Genomic DNA, 17,490 nt, shown 5'->3' on the forward strand with positions numbered 1-17,490 from the left:
ATTTTGAGAAAGCGAAGGTGCTTATTACCCATATAACATTTTAAAAGAAATACCTACAGTTTGGAAAAAATAGTGGAAGAGAAAATTATGTGTATATATAACTCCCACTTAAGTATTTATTTTCCAAATACCTATGTACTTTTCTAAAGAAACCATGTTATAATAGAGTATATTCATGACTAAAGAGAACACACCAAAAAGTGTTTTCCAAATGATCACAAATAATACAAACGCCTAACTCTTAGTGTAAAACTGAGAGAGACACGGTGATACACAATAATCAAGAATATCATCCTTTATCTGTATTTCTGTATTTCCAGGAGTGGATAAGTTTAGGAGGAAAGGTCAATGATACGTAGAGCCTCTGAACGATGTTCTAAAAGCCTAGTTGGACAGCAAAGATAATCTGGAAGAGGTCAGAGGTCAGAGGTCACTGGGACAAGGTGTGCTAGCTCTGAGGGAGCTCTCTATCTGGACCTGGGTTACTGGAGTCAGAAGAGTTATACTTGACTATCTGGACCACAATGTCCCCCAGTCCTTCTATACACACTTCTATAAAACACACACGCATAATTGAGCTCTCTAAGCTCTGAAGGATAGACCACAAATTTTCATTGTTTCTAAGAGTCATCACAGCTAGTAGAGAAATACTGAACACCCTTCACATGTGCTCCTCTTAAAGAGTACAGTTTGTAAAAGGAACCCGTTCCTAGGTCACCTTGTATCACGCCACGCCCTGTGCACACTGGTCCATGTGCTGATGTGTGCATAGGTGCACTAGCTTAGCTCTGCATGCCTGAGCTCCACCTACCATCACAGCTGGGCAGGGCATGGTTCCACTGATGGTTCTTCTCACAGATGAGAGGCTCATCGTCACTTATTGTATAGCCGGGGTCACAGCTGAAGGTCACCGTGGATCTGATACCAAAGTTACTACCATGCCGATGACCATTTACAGGGATGCCCGGGTCCAGGCAGGAGTCAGATTCAAGAGTTACACCTGCATGGACACAGAAAATATGGGACTGAAAGGCCTTTCTTACTAACTGAAAGAAAGAAAACCACTATATTATTAGCTATAACATAATCCCACATATGCACAGATTCAGGGAATTACCCAAGTGAACTCTCCATTACTAAACTGATGGTTGAATATCCAGGAGTCCATTAATGTCAAAAGCAATGCCTCCAAACATTTGACCTTGTTTTTCCAAATTAAAAGCAATCATCTTGATGTGGTCTTCTCCAGGTCAAATAGAAATGGGGCAACCTTGAATAACTGATTGGCCCCTCTGAATTTTACCTTTGTTCCCTGGAAAATCAATAGACTGTTAGGGGAACATTAAACTTGATTCCATTCCGTCTCTTTCCTACCCCTCTCTCTTTCCTTTTATGGTTTGCATTCCAGTTAGGTTCTGGCAGCTGCATAGCAATGTTCCTAGATCTGCACACACACAGGCAAGCACACACATAGAATGCGATTTAAAACTGCATGCCAATTGGTTTTCTAAAGCCACATCCATAAACCCACTGTTTTAAAGTTTGTGTACCATCTGCCATATGCCTGTGCTGCGAGATAGGCTGGAATAGAGAAGGAACGGGGTCACTTGATCATGACGTGCTTTGTATTTCTCTTCTCTAGAATAATGTATTTAAGGATGTGAGAACCATGAAAGAGAATATCATTGTGATATTTGTGTAATTGGAGAGAGGGAAACTCTGATACACTGTCCCCTGCGGGCAGTAAGCTCAGACTTGAACTGTGATCTGGGGCTGCTCACCACTTGTCATAATGTTTTGGCATTCACACTTTCCTGGCCCTGATTGTGACCTCCTGGATGCTGAGTCTGATCATTTGAACTTTAGTTCAATAGCCAGAGAAACTCCATTTTCAATACTACTCCAGGAAAATGTTTTCCAAATGCAGTCCTTGGAATGCAAAAAGCCAGGACAGAGGAAAGGAATGCTGGCATCTGTACCTGCCAATGTCCCCAGAGATTGCTCTTACCTATGTGTCTACAGGCAAGTCTCTCTGATCTCAGGAAAAGTAAAAGGGCACAGCAGAGACATGAACACTTGGCTTTCATAGATTGGGGCAAACAAGGTGTCTACTTGCATGCCTCACTCCAAGAATATATAAAAGGACCCCAAAAGAACAAGATAGCAAATGCCTTAACTCTTAAATTTGTTTTTTAAGATTTATTTTTATTTATCTAGATGAATGAATATATGTTGATGTATTATTTGTGTGTGGATATTTGCCATATGATAGGGTACCCAAGGAGTTCGGAAGAGGGTTTCAGATAATCTGTAGCTAGAGTTAGTAAAAGTTGTGAACTGCCAGATATGGGAGCTGGGAACTGAACTCCAGTCCTCTGCAAGAGCAACAAGTGCTCTTAACTGCTGAGCCCCGTCTTCAGTCCTAACTCTTAATCCTTAAAAAGTGCTATTTTGAAATAAATATCATATATAGGACACTATATGTACACACACACACACACATACACACAACAACTAAGTCTAATTGTTTGAAATTAACCCATGTTTGACAAATTGTCAGTCTTTTAGTAGCAGAGTTGAAACATTATTATTCAATTTTGATAAAAATCCTTACAAGAACATGTTCATAACCTTACATACACAAATGTTTATATAGTAAAAACACAGGAAAATGTATTGTGAGTGCTGCTATGGCTGGCTAGCAGACGTTCTGGGCAGAGATTAGCAGAGTTGATGATGGAGAGAGAGGGGAGGTCAGGAAAGATTAAAGAAGACGGCGTATATCCCATGCATGCATTTATAAAATTGTGTGTATATGTAATATATCGTTAAAATGCAAGCACTTATTTTTGAGAAAAGGCTGAAAAGAGGAATGGCCTTAAATATCCTGCCCAGCAGAACCATGGTTTTTTGGGTCTGCAACAAGCCCATCTCCGGTTTTCTTGTTAAGGTGCTCTCATTGGGAGCTGCAGTAGCTTTGTTTTGTTTTGTTTGTAGTTGACTCTGGTTAAAACCCACTCCTATGTAGAAGCCCCCTGCAGGTTCCCAAAGTAAATTTATATAAATATTGCCATAAAATGGTACAGCTTCACTTCATGACTTCAGAAGCTGAAACTCAGAGCCAAACTGGAAAGAAAACTGAGTGAGGCTGGCCTGCTGAACACACTGCATCCATCACGGTCTACCAACTGATAACTGTTCTCAGCCATCACTTGGCATTCGATAAGCACAGTTGGGTTTTAATCCCTTCCTACCTCTGGTATAATGTTCACTACCCTGAAAAACACATTCATATGAACTCACAGACCAGGATGCTCTGCACAGTACCCTGGCAACTGATCCCACTCAGTATTTAGGAAATGTCTTCAGTAAAATGCTCTATATCACTTCCAGCCAATTGGTATCTCTGTTAATGTGTGTGTGTGTGTATATATGTATGTGTATACATGTATATATGTATCGCACTATATATATATGCATGATATATGTATATATAATACAATGCTATGATAGAATATGTTAATTATCTATATGCATATTACCCTATATATGATATATATGTATAATATAATAATTTAATAGTATAATAGAATATATTAATTCATTATGTACTAAAAGGATAAAATTTATCATTTAATAATTATATCATTTTACTTTGTATTAGGCAACTGATATTTATTAAGGAACCAAAATCAATTTTCCACCCTCCAAAACACCCTGTAGTAGACCTCTTGAAATTACTTGACAGACAGATTGTCCAGGGAATCAGCCCATTTGTCATCCCACTTGAAGACAAATATAAGAACACCTATCACCTGGGACACAGTGTCCTGCCCTGGGAGCCAGCCAGGGGCCACTTACTCTCATAATGGATGAGGAAGCCAACATTAGCCCGGCTGCTGTCGGTGGTGAAGAGCAGGTACATATAGTTGCCCGTGCTGATGAGGAACTGCGGTGCCTGCGTGCCATGGTACTCTCCGATCAGTGGGGATGAACTGGCTGGCCCGTCCCGTACTTCCAGAGTATCGTAATTGACTTCTGTCTGGAACCTGGGGAGAGCCATGCAGAGAGTCATGTGAGCTTTCACACCTGCCCAGCTGTGCCACTCCTAGTACAAACTTCAAGTGACTGTGGTGATTGAAACGTATACATGAATATTGTATTATTTGTTGGAAAAGACAGCACATTGTAAACATTCTATCATAACTCATTCTCTGACTATAAAGTAGGCTATAAAGAAGGTCATTATTAACCCCTGAAAGGAAAATATTGTGAACTACCTAAGTTCCCTTAGATAAGGAGGTGTTAGAGGACAGATCAATGGATGATGGATAGATGTTAGATGATACATGATAAAAAGATTTTTATATATAATATACACATATATAATATCAGGTAATTTGATAATAGATAATAGCAACAGAGATGATAGGCTATAGATAGACAGATGATAGGCAGGTTGGTGACAGACTAAGGGAGAGACAGATGATGCATGGATACAACATTTAGTTGTGAACAATTGCTGATTGTGAACTTAGCACTATTTTTTATGATTCTCTCTTTAACGTATTGTAGACACCTTGAAATAGACACACTGAAGAGGAATGCTCTCTTAAGGAAAGAGGGACTTCATGGCACGTGATGTTTAAATATCTTTCCTGAAAACCACGCCGTGCTTTTTTTACTCACACCAACCCTTGAGGGGCCAACACTGAGTAAGCTGCTACTTCAGAAGCTCAGTGATGCCATAACAATTTGGGAAAGCCAGACTGGCTTCCAGATAGTTTTTAACTCTGCTTGTACTGCCAGTGAACCCAGCCTGCAATTCTATTTATATAAAGCCAAGACACCCAGGTCCCCCTGGTGCAATGATGGCGCCATTTTTGGGCATTGGGATAATTCCTTAAACACTCCCATCTTGTTCTCCAGAGCTAACTCGGTTTCCAAGTGCCTCTTTTGGCTCTGAAGGAGCGTCTCAGAATTTCATGCCTCTGACTCACTCAGTAATGGAGCCAAATGTGTCTCTGAAGCTGGAGCACCATTCCCCTGATGGGTGCAGACTATTGCTAGGAAGAGAAGAGAGCTGGGGAGCTAGCTCAGTTTATTTGTACATCTCCACAATAGCAAGAGGATAGATACTGAACCTCTTTTAATAATACTGCCATGCTCACTTCCAATGCGGATGTTCTTCTGCAAAGGCACAATAATGCTATGTTTTCCAAGCAAAGTAGTAGCTGCTACTTTGTGCTCTGTTCTATACAGAGGAAGGTAAAGAATGTGGCTAGTCCAGAACAGGAACTGAGGTTTGTGGACTTGGGCCTGGTGGTGCCTGCTTTGGCTTTATTAGTTTTAATACGGTGATATATAAGACAGTTGAGTCCAAATTTCAGAAGTCTGCAGAAGCATGGAGTCTTCCATTTGAATGGTGAAGAGACATGGAAAAACTTTCACATTGTTTTTAGCTCGGGCAGTGCAGACAGATAACACACACACACACACACACACACACACACACACACACACACGTTGAAAACTGTGAACTGCTCAGTGCTTATCGTGACTTGGCAGCCTGGCATCTCTGCCCAGCCAAACCATCTGTGGAGAATCCAAACCTTATTTGCACGCTCCAATATCAGCTGTTAACCAAGAACAAACTAAAGCTGTGCCATACAGTTTATCTTTGAGGAGCAAAGCTCTGACTGCTCCCAGGTTGGATGTCTAAAATTTCCAAGAATATTAGTTACTCAAATGGGATTTACCAAAATATTGCACCAAATTCATTCTGAAAAGATCACACTATGGAAAACTTAGCACAAATCTTTCTTCGAGCAACAGAAATGAGACAGGCGATTAAGACCATGAAATTAATACTTTATCTAAATGATATAAATCTGACCCATGACTGGGAACATTGGGGTGTGTGATTCTGTTTTTCTTGATTCCAGAAAGTATAAGAATTGGTCGGAAATTGAATTTCACATACTGAACACATACAACTATTTTTTTCTATGATTAATGTTATTTTTGCATGGTCACTTACCAACAGACACTGAGTGTTTTTCCTTGTTTGGAAGGATAATTCTACTAAAATGTAAGGTCATTCAAATAGAGTATGGATAATTATAAATAAAACATAATTAATAATGATAGTTCCACTATATATTTTAAACTCCCTAGTTCTGATTTTATGAATTGTTTGAAAACAAGGAAGAAAATATCACATGCCTTGAAACAACCCATTAAGAATATTACAGCTCAGAGCCCAGTCTTTTCACATCATTCAGAAACTGGACCTATAGTGTTAAGCAAAGGTGTTTTTTTAGATTTCAAGTACAAGTTTTTTTTTTATGCAAACAAATAAACATGTTTTCAGACCCGAAATTGATTTCAATGTTTGGATAAATGGCAGAGCACCTGCTAGAGCTTGAACAGTATCCTTCCTTCACTAATCCTTACAGATTATTAAAAATGTGTTCAGATCACTAGGTCAGACCGTGTCACAGTCATAGTGACTCCCACGCACTGGAGAGGCTCTTAACCTACTGCACTAACCCTGCTGCTGACCCTGAACCTTCGACTGCCTTCAAGTGTTAGCCATCTCCCCAGAACCGGAGAACTCTTTTCTGGGCTGTCATGGAGGGTGCAGAAGGGTCCAGCAGGATGGGGACTTGCTTCAAGGGAACACCACGTAGCAAGCAGAAGTCTCCCAATTCCAGGTTCCAAATCCAGACTCCATGTAAGTCTAGGACAGTGATTATCCAGTGTGCCTCCTTATCTGTGTCCCAGAGCCGAGACCTCACTGTGCCCAGGGGAGTGCAGGACTATGAGAGGAGACAGCATGGCTGTGTCAGCCTCTGGTCCTTGGTCCATGATCTTCCTTGGGACCTGAGGATTTTCATATTTTAAGGTCTATTTACATAACACAGGGAATGTAGCTGCAGCTCTAGTTGCCAAAGCAGTGGGAAAAGGTTTGCTCTCACCTGTCAAATGTTATTTTGATGGAATGTCCCGGCTTTGCTTCAATGATCCATTCACAATTTAAAGAATCTTTGTAATATCCTGGCCATCCTGGAGGTAAGATGACCCCACTAGAAGCCGTCAGGTGCCCACCACATGGAGCTGGAAGAGGACACACATATCAGTCAAGAAAAGAAATCAAGTCTAGGAAGGTGGACCACAGCAGCCTCCTGTTAGAGGTAGGTACTGTGGTCAGTCATTCAGGGAGTCAATGTTTGCATGGAACAAAACTTATTCCTCAGGAAACCTTATGGGATGAAGTCAACAGGTATAGCCCACGTTTTTCTGGGCTCTATCATCAGACACATCATCTATCATAGTCAACAAGGGATTGCACTTACCTTTAATTACTTCTTAATGTTGCCTTACTGGAAGATTTGCACTGTGCAAGATTCTAGGTGCGCTAGGACTTGGGGTCCACATTTCTCTTGGATTCCACAATTAATTAGAGGACACCTTTCTACTTTATATTTTATTATTATTATTCATGGTAATTTAATTTCAATATGAAAAATTCCGTGGCTTACATTAATTTGAATTTGTTTATCTTTGCTTTGTAGCTAACAATGGTTTTTTGTTTAAGTCAATCTTGAAGAAACACAAGGAAAGGAGTGTTCCAGGAGATTATGGGGTTCTCTGTACAGAACTTTTCTTTAAGGGGCTTACGCTGCTTGCACACAGCATTATGGAAGGAAGGGGCATGAGAGGCTATGTATTCAGTAAAGCATGAGAAAGTCTCTATATCCTGCAAGGAACGCAAGAACGTCCATGTCCTGAAAGCGGCATAGGAGTCTCCATGGGAGTCTACAAGGGACACAGGATTCTTCTCATGCCTCTTAGGCAGCACTTGCTGTTCTTGCTCACCTCCTCCTGCCTTGCCCTTTCTTATCTCCCGGTCTGAATCCATCAGAAAGTCAGACTTTATTCCATTTCAGCAGGTGCATCAATTGGGGACCCTTCCACTATTATCAGAGTATCCGTCTGCCCTGTCAGAGACTCATTTGCAATCACTAATTGAGCTTCCCAGAGTAGGGAAACTTCCAGGCTCTCTCACCTACCACCATTCCTCTCTAAGTTTTGCTTTGTTAACAACCTCAGCTGGAGTTTGCCTTCCACTTCGTGGAGTTGGGCCAGGCTTTATCTAAAGGAGGAAGAATCCTTCACCAGCTTTTAAGATGACTGACAGTTTTCCCTTTCACCAGGCTTTTCATCCTTGCCTTGCTCCGGTCCATTTACTCGCCTTGTCCTCTCAGGCAAGTGCTCGCTCAGCAGCTCCCAATGCATTCCTACATAGTCCATTGCCCACGGAAGCACAAGGATAATTGTGGGCATATAAGAGCAGAGGCTGGAGCCTTGGTATCTTAAACATCCTCCTCCATAGGTCGCTCATGCTCCAAAGTCAACAGAAATGCCTGAGTGGGTCAGTGTCTACAAACAGGATTGCCCATGGCATCAACCAGAGAGCCTGCAGTGCATGTTTACGGCAGATTAAAAACTGCTGCGTCTCAACATTTAAAAAACGTGACATACAGAAGTTACATGGTATGTATGTGATGAATCAAAGTTCTCTTACTGTGTTGAATTTTGCTTTGGTTTCTGTTCTTTAGGGTTACCCATTTATGCCCATAGGTCATATCCATAGTTGACCAAAGTGGCAGATGATTTATGGAACAGCTAGAACACTGTTCTGAATTTCCCCACAACCCATAGAGGCAAAGACCAGGACCTGGGTAGAACACATTCTGTTTGTTAGCCTACGCATACTTCAATGTGTGGTCCTATACACATACACATACAGGCAATGGACTTGGTGGATTTAAGATAACAAGTAGATGAAGCTGGGAGGGAAAAGAGCATGGGGGTGGGATGAGAAGTGGATTTGATGAAAATTACAAGCATAGATAGAATTCTCAATTAGCGTTTATTTATAAGGAAACAATTATGGAGGTGGGACTAGGGCAGGATAAGCCCACCCTGACTAGACACACCACCCCCTAAAATAATAATGAACAACTATGGCTGGGATAGGATGAGGCCACTGTTCTATTGGCTGCCATTCAGAGGCTTAATCTACACACTGAGTCAAGTTCATCTTAGACCTCCTGTAGGTCACAGGCCTGGTGACAATATGCCATGCTTGTTTCTGCCTTGTGGGGTGCAGGGGATGGAGCTGGATAGAACAACAATCCTAAATTTATATATATAACCCTTTTCTATTTGCTTACTTAAAAATGTGTTAATATTAGAAAAATAGGAGAAATAGAGATCAAGGGAAAATATTTGCTTATAACTTTAATTAACAAACATTGCTTAACAATGTTTAGCATTTTGTTAATGTGAGTTAACACTTATTTAAATGTTTCTGTCATGGCATGTCATGACTCTTTTCAATCTATATGCTCAGGTGGTATTTAAGGGCACAGCTAAGTTCTCACTGGTTTCATTAGCACCCATAGTTTGGTGACCTCCGTCCTTTTGCATGATCAGGTTTCAATAATGTTCTTTTGATCTTATAAAGTTTGCAGTGGTGGGTGATACATTGGGATACAACCTATTTACCCAAACAAACCTCATCGCTTGAGCTTTTCTTGCTTTTAAGTCTTTGCTCTTGCAGTTGTACAAATAGCACTCAGCAGCAGCACCATTTATTGCTGATAGAATATTTTGTGGTATTATTCGATTATTCTAAAGATACAGGTCATGGCTCAAAAGACAAAAGGGTTTGTAGGACTCAATATAAATTTACTCTGGGATACTGTCATCATCTATTCTTGAGAGCACAGGGATTTCCACATGGCCTTGCCAATAATCTATCTCATTATCACTCATAAACCTTTGATGATCACCTCATATTGATTTTGCTTTTGAACTTCCTTTCAGAGCTACCAGAAGGACCTGCCCTCTGAACCCCTGGTCTCAGATGTCCCGCTTACAAACTCAGATGAAGGGATCCCTACATTTGCACCACTTTGGGGGGCTGTGTTACGGAAGCCGGGGCAGGTGACAGGCTCTGTTTGCTGTCCTTCTGAAGGACTTGGTCAGAGGCTCACCTTCACAGCGGGGGACAGTCGAGCTCCAGACCACATTCCCATCTTGCAGGATACAGGTGATGGACTCAGAACCCTGGGTCTTCACGAAGCCGTCGTCACAGTGGAAGGACACAGAACTTCCCAGCAGAAACCTGTCTCCAAATCGCCGGCCATTCACAGGAATGCCAGGGTCATGGCACTCATTCTGACCAAATGCTGAACCATGAAAGAGAAAAGTCAGCAACATAAAGATGCTCAAAACTAATTACATGTCCTGACAAAGAAGGAAGCATCGTATTTATAAAAGAATGATGTAACAAAATTCCATGTCCATTGTTCATAAAGAAATACATCAAACCAATTGGGTATCAGTGTAAGAGAGAGGAGGAGAAGGGAGACAGAGTGACGAAGTCCTCTGCCTATCATCTCTGCTAGTAGAACTGACCTTCACCGTGCACTCAGAAGAGGGGATGATCACAGCACAGGTGGTAAGCAGAGAGCTCTGAAGAACTCTGCCCTGTTAGAGTCATGCTCTTAAACTTACCATGGAACATAAGGAAAAAATGTCTATTTTTGTTTAAAACATGAAGACTATTATAGCTTATATCCCAGAGTTACTCTAACACCAATGAAAATAAACATGGCAAAAATCTAAATGCTGAATAAATCAGCATTACCTCACACTTTCCTCCATAATTTCGAATGTTTTGCAGAAGAGAAAACTGAGGCAAAAGGAGGTTATCTGCCAGATAAATAATCTCAAAGTATCTCTAGGTACCGTTATTCATATCCCTTGTGCTTGATATGGATGGATGGATAACGAAGGATGAGTAGTTAATGGAAAATGGATGAAGAGATGGGTGGGTGATGAAGGGTGCATAGGTAATAAAGGATGCATGAATGTACAGATATGAGAAGAGGTAGATGGATACATGGATAAATAGATGAATGGAGGTAGAGCAGGTGGACAGAAGGATGGATGGAATAAATAGATGGATGGGTGATAATGAATAATGGATAAATAGGAAATGAAGGAGAGAAGGATCAATAAACGAGTGGACAGGTGAATTAATAATGGGTAGCTGGATGGATAGACAGATAAAAGAGCATGCATGTGCAGTTGCATGGGAAATGAGTAGTAAATAGGTAGATGATTGGACTGATGTCAAGGGAGAGAGAAAAATCTATGCGAGAGCTCCAACATCTACTCTAAGTGTCTAAAGCACAGCCCACATAGAGCGATCCCTTTTTTATCAGGATGACAAATAATTTTGCTACTTGGGATATTCCTTTATAGTCCTGAGGCATCATCCTTGAATTTTTAGTTCATGGACATGTGAACACCACAGGACATGAATAAGGTACTTGTGTGCCCACTCACTGGTGTATGTGATGTTGAACCCTCTGCCCGTTGTGGAGTGATCAGATTGAAACTCCAGGCGTACTATGTGTCCACTGCTGGCCAGCTGCGCAGGCACCTCATTGCCAGAGAAGGTTCCGAGGACCGTGATGTCAGAAATTCCATCATCTTTGACAGCCAGGAAGTCAAACTGAGGCTCCACATCAAAGTCATTGAAGATAAGGTGAATCCGGCTTCCGGGCTCAGATATGATCAGCCAGACACAGTTCATGTTGTTGCCGTATTCCTCGGGGTAGTTTGGTGAGAGAATAATCCCGGAGGATGCCGTGAAGTTGAAGAAACACGAAACTGCAGGGCATGAAGATGTCATATAGTGTTACACAGATCCAAAGCCTTGCCATATGAACCCAGCCGCAGATAGCTAGGAATGACGACAATCCCACTGATTTGGCCCAACTACTCTGAGCTCTGTGTGCTGATTTCCAGGTGATCGACTTCAGAACTGTAAGAAATGTGTTTCGTTCCACAGCCCAGCTAGAACCCACAGATAGTTGAGTATCAGTGTATTTAAAACCAATTCTATCAAATCAACTTAAAAAATGCTATTGCTATGTTTATTTATAAATAAAACCAGCTCCCTGTAGATGTGGTACCGAAGCTGTGATGGCTGAAACAATACACTTGATGCTCTAACCGAATTCTAAATGCCCACTGTCACCTGGCGCGTACAACCAGCTTATATCCAGCTGCTGCCTAGCGGGACCAAATCTATGTGAATTCTTGATGGGGATGGTGGTTGATGTCTCATCCTTTCAAAGAAAAGGCTCAGCTCTTCTCTACCTAGCAGATAGGATCAACGCACGAACTGTTTTTGCAGGGTGAGGAAACAGGAAGCCCTGAGCTGCTACCAAGGTCACCTCTCTGCCACACTCCACTTCCTCTGTAACTGATGCCTGACCCCCACAGGTGGGACTCACACACACAGCTCGGCTTGTTGCCCGACCACTGGTTGTTCTTCTGGCACGTGATGACTCGTTCTCCCACCAGCTCGAAAGCTGCCTGGCACTCAAAGGTGAGCGTGTCTCCGTGTAGGAAGCTGCTGCCAGTCCGCTTCCCATAGGCTGGGATGCCAGGGTCCCCACAGCCTCCCTTCTCAATTTCTGAGGAGCAGAAAATAAACAAGCCACTGAAAACCTCTTAAAGAACGTGCACAAATTCAAAAGAAAGGAGTGTCTCCTTTGTGCATTGGAACAATGTATAACCAATTTCAAAGAGATTCTCTTTTTGTTTTATTTTTGCTGCTGTTTGTTTTTCGAGACAGGGCTTCTCTGTTTAATAGTCGTGGCTGTCCTGGAACTAGCGCTATAGACCAGGCTGGCCTTGAACTCACAGAGATCAGCCTGCATCTGTCACCCGCGTGCTGGGATTAAAGGCGTGCACTGCCACTGCCCGGGCTCAAAGAGAGTCTTGATTCCTCTAGTATTTTACTATAAAATCCAGGATGTAATGGCTGTGCAGATGTGCCAGACAACAGATGCCTCATTCCAGCACGCCCAGCCTTCTATCATTGCTCAGACTGAGACACAGCCATTAATTTTGTCTTCATGTATGCGTCTGCCTGTGAACAAGGCAAGCTAGATTATTCCAGACCATCAGGCCTTTTAAATCAGCCTAATCTATTTGAATATTCTTCCTCTTAACTGAATAGTAAAGCAACTGGTGGTGCAGAGCAGACCTGCTTACAATCTTAGAAGAAAACATGCATTTGGACTTTCTTCAAAACATCACCGCAATGAGTTGAGAGTTTGACTGCAGCAGACCTCCTAAGAGTTCACAGACATTGTCTCAAAAGTTAACAATACGGAAGTTATCAACCGACGCGTAGTACACATTTATTAATTTGCAAAATAAGACTCGAGAGCCAACTGCTTGTGAGCTTCCTGTGTTAGGGGCTGGGAGCTGCCTGTTTGTGAGCCTCTCGTACTAAAGGCCAGGGGATGCCTCCTTGTGAGCCCCTTGCACTAAGGGCCAGGGGATGTCTGCTTGTGAGGCTCTCATGCTAAGGGTTAGGGGATATCTACCTGTCTCTCCTGCCAAAGATGCAGAGGTTCATCTAGAGGCAAGCCTGCTGCAACCTGGAATAACCTATGTCTGTCACATCCTCTGCAAATAGTTAACACAGCTAAGCAACTACTAGCGAGGCCGATTCCACAGAGCTTCACCCACTGCAATGTGGAGTTCCCTTCTGTGGGGACTTTGCATTGACACCGTACACAGAACCTTGCAACAATGCCCCAAATTATTGACCAAATAGGCTCTGATTCCAGATTTTCACTTGAGGACTGTGCCATCCTCAGGAGGGAATCTTTGCTGCCATTTGATGGGATTATTTGAAGGAATCAAAAGAACAGAAGACCCCGACCGTACTGATTAACACAGCATCAAACCTCTGCTTGCAGAGATGAAGTCGAATCCTTTTCTACAGAGATGGAACCAAGTCTCCACCCAAATGGATTGTAACATGCTGGAGAGAACTTTGCTGTGTTTGCTTGGGAATACAACTCACAGATGAATAGAAGATTGTTTTCAGAGGAAACAAATGCTGTGTGCACATTCTTCCCTAGAAATGTGATTACAGAATGCAGAGACTTGGGCTAGTATAGCTCTTCTGGTTTTCTGGGATGGCTCTTCTGTCTCCTGAAAATATCTGTGCCCAAGTCTCCTGGGGTCTCCATGATAATGTATTGATGTATTTTTCAACTATCATCTTTGGACATGCTAAAATTATTCCCTACTTTCAACTTTCACTTCATTTTTTTCCTATTTTTTTTTGATTTTGTAGCATCTTAATACATTTTTTATAAATACTTTTCTTAGAGTGATATTGCAAGTTTTACAGTCTTCCTACTAAATTTTGCTTTTATTTGATACTTTACACTGCACCTATAAACATTCACATAATAAAACACTGACGGGGTTCACTGCTCCCTGAATGTAGGTGAGCATTTCTGAAAGCTGATAATAACAGTTCCGAGACACAAATAAATCAAAACAGTGAACTGACAACCGACTATGTCCTTGCAATTCCCAGTTCTCCTGATCTTGGGTGGAATCTGGAGAGAGCAACGTGTTTGCAGAAATGAGAAGGTACCCTCAGACAGAACTCTAGAAAGCTCATAAGAGGAACCACAGAAACAGGTAGCCGAGGGGAACTGAGAAGGCCAACCTCTGAGAATTACTATTCAAATATTATGATGAACTCTGATAATTAGTAGGTTAACAGGTTTTGATCTACCAAATGCAATTCTACTCAAATAAACATATACCCCTGACCATCCAGGCCACAACACCCCCGGGCACCAGTGAGAACAATTCCCGTTAATCCTGCTGTACAGTCGTTGTAACTGCCCTGCCCTCAGCATCTCTCAGCCTATGGCAGGCAGATGAAGGACCGTTTTGGTGACATCTGTATCTACCCTGTGTTCTTTATCATATGCTCCTCATCGGCACGATCATGCGGAGGCCTCACTGGGTTTGCCTCATCCCTCTACCTCCTCCTTGACCCATAGGAGTCCCCCAGCTGTTTCAAACCAGGCACCTGCAAGTGGCTTCTTGCTAAGCCATGTGTCATGCTCCTGTTCTCTAAGTCTGAATCCACCACAGTGGCCTCTCCCTGTGACAATCCCATCCCAGCCAGAGGTGACAGGAGTTGGCTAGACATTACAAACCCTTACTCATGCATGCCCCCTCCCTTCTGTCTAAGAGCGGTTTCTCTCTGTGATCTGAAGTCTTCCCCAAAGCCTGCACTGGCACCAATGATCTGATTGAATGACTAGAACTTCCGGATTATGGGGACTCTGAATACTGCAGATGAGAAACCAAATTCTTCTCATGTGGTCTTTAGAGGCCTCTGTAACCATTGCCCCCACCCCCGTTTCTGACCTAACATCCTGGTGATTGCTGGCTAAAACTCTTGGCATCTATCCCTTCACAAACCATAAACTCTCACCGACCCACAACACCTAGAACTTACAACAGAGTCCCTGCTTTGCTGTAGCTTGTCTGCATTAATTGATTTGTTACTTAAAAAAGATTCTGTGGTTACAAAAATTCAGATTCACTGGTGAGTGACATACAAAGAAACCAGATCATGTTCCAAGACATTGTCACTCATGTGTAGCTCAGAATGATCCGGGGCAAGGGATTTGTTTGGGGACCTCCATAGGTAGATAGAGATTCTCAGAAGCTACATGTCTCTCCTTGTTCTTTCTCCATTCCTTTTTATTCTCCTCCATCCTCCTTGCCCCCTTTGTGGTTTATAGACTCCTCTTTTTTAAAGTTCTTCAAACGTTTAAGAACAAATCCAGAGGCATGCAGATAGTCAGTGAAACTCGTCACTGTGAGCATGTCCTTTATCACTCCCATGAGATACACTATGAATGCGACGGTGGAGCCACACCCTTTCAGATATGAGCACTCCACTTGGCACGTGCCATTGTCTATATATGAAGATCTTTGAGGTGCTGGGCCAGGCATAGCCAAGTTCTTGCTAATGTGTGGGTTGCACTCTAACAAGATTTTATCCCTTGAAGAAAGAATGTTCTAGTCTATGACAAACTTTTTAAAAATGTTATTAGTTTAAAATTTTATTATATTATATATACACACGTATGTATATATATGTAGTGGACAGATGATCATGCACACAAGTGTAATGGATGTGGAGACCAGAAGAAGGCATGTGGTCTTTAGGAACTATAATTATAAGTGTTTGTGAGCCTCCTCCCATGTGTTTTGGGAACCAAAGTCAGGTCTTCTACAAGCATAGTCCATGCTCCAAACTCCAAGCCATCTCCCCTGCCTGTTGATAAAACTTTGCAGTAGCGTTTGTTAAGGTTTCATGTTGTAGGTTCTGAGTACACAGACACTGGTCCTGCGTTCAAGGTGCTTGTCTTTAAGATACCCAGCAGCCAGGTTATTAGGGCAGGTGTGGGTTCTAGAAGGGTGCCTGGCCTGGGAAGTTACTATGCCACAAATCAGGTTCACTGGCTTTCTTGCTTCCCTAGTTGTGACGAAAATGTTCCTTGTAGCATTCATTCCACTTGCTTTCCACATTAACTTCAACTTTATAGTCTCACACCAGTGGTTTCCAATTCTTTGTATTTAGAATGAAAACTTAAAGAGGATGGGATTTTCCCAGGGAAGCAAAAAGCCTCCTTCCTCCTGTTATGAGTTACTGAGATGGAGCCAGTGGTGGAGAACCCCTGAGATTGTTTTGGATTCTGATTCTTTCTCCTGTTGGTTAGGATGTTGACAATGAGATATGACCCACACTAGGGAGCATAGCAAGCATTCCTAGGGCTCTTCTGTTGCCTCCTCTGCCCCTGTCCAAGTCTGCAGTCACATATAAGGACTAGAATCTGGGAGGATGCTCTGCTCTGGCAGTCAGGGACTCTTCGGCACAATCCAAACAAACCATCAGTCTAGCCTCGGAGAGCACAGTTGAGATGAGACAATAAAGAACCTTTGGGCAATTTAGAACCCGACTCAGGACGGAGTGATCCATTAGCATGCAGGAAGTGAGGGAAGCAGGCTCTTAGAAGTGGAAACCCACACTGTGATGAGTTTCCATGGCCCTTCTCTTTCCCTGGGGACCCGCAGGACTGAATACTGTATCTTATGAGCACACACCAAGGTGGTGTGGACAGAATCTCTCCTTCCCCTGAGAATCCATCTGTCCTAGGCCACATGAGCAGTAAAATCCAGAATAGAGACTGTCCTAAAAAATGAATGTATGTACCAACAACTAATTCAGATGATCCTCTGACCTGTCAATAAATATTTTGATAAATATACAGTGTATGTGGGATCCAGGGGAAAGCTGAGAAGTTTCCCAATTACAATCTCCGATTCAGATGAAAGCAAAGATTTATGTACAAAAAGACTAAGTTAGACTTTAGCCAATCTGACAGGTGTAAGATGATATCTCAAAGTTGTTTTGATTTGCATTTCCCTGATTGCTAAGGAAGTTGAGCATGACCTTAAGTGTCTTTTGGCCATTTGAACTTCTTCTGTTGAGAATTC

General features: G+C 42.3%; 1 protein-coding gene across 2 annotated transcripts in view; it reads right to left on the reverse strand.

Moving 5' to 3' along the window:
- Nucleotides 1-17,490, reverse strand: part of Csmd1 (CUB and Sushi multiple domains 1) — a 1,402,422-nt gene that overhangs the window by 261,219 nt on the left and 1,123,713 nt on the right. For both annotated transcript variants that reach the window (XM_075986282.1, XM_075986281.1), the window contains exons 13-18: nucleotides 12,384-12,566; nucleotides 11,428-11,754; nucleotides 10,068-10,262; nucleotides 6,981-7,119; nucleotides 3,862-4,049; nucleotides 812-1,000 (exon numbers count right to left, since the gene is read on the reverse strand). In XM_075986282.1, coding sequence (XP_075842397.1) covers nucleotides 812-1,000; nucleotides 3,862-4,049; nucleotides 6,981-7,119; nucleotides 10,068-10,262; nucleotides 11,428-11,754; nucleotides 12,384-12,566 — 1,221 coding nt within the window. The remainder of the gene's footprint in view (nucleotides 1-811; nucleotides 1,001-3,861; nucleotides 4,050-6,980; nucleotides 7,120-10,067; nucleotides 10,263-11,427; nucleotides 11,755-12,383; nucleotides 12,567-17,490) is intronic.

The sequence above is a fragment of the Microtus pennsylvanicus genome, chromosome 9, assembly GCF_037038515.1.
Source record: "Microtus pennsylvanicus isolate mMicPen1 chromosome 9, mMicPen1.hap1, whole genome shotgun sequence".
Classification (NCBI taxonomy): domain Eukaryota; kingdom Metazoa; phylum Chordata; class Mammalia; order Rodentia; family Cricetidae; genus Microtus; species Microtus pennsylvanicus.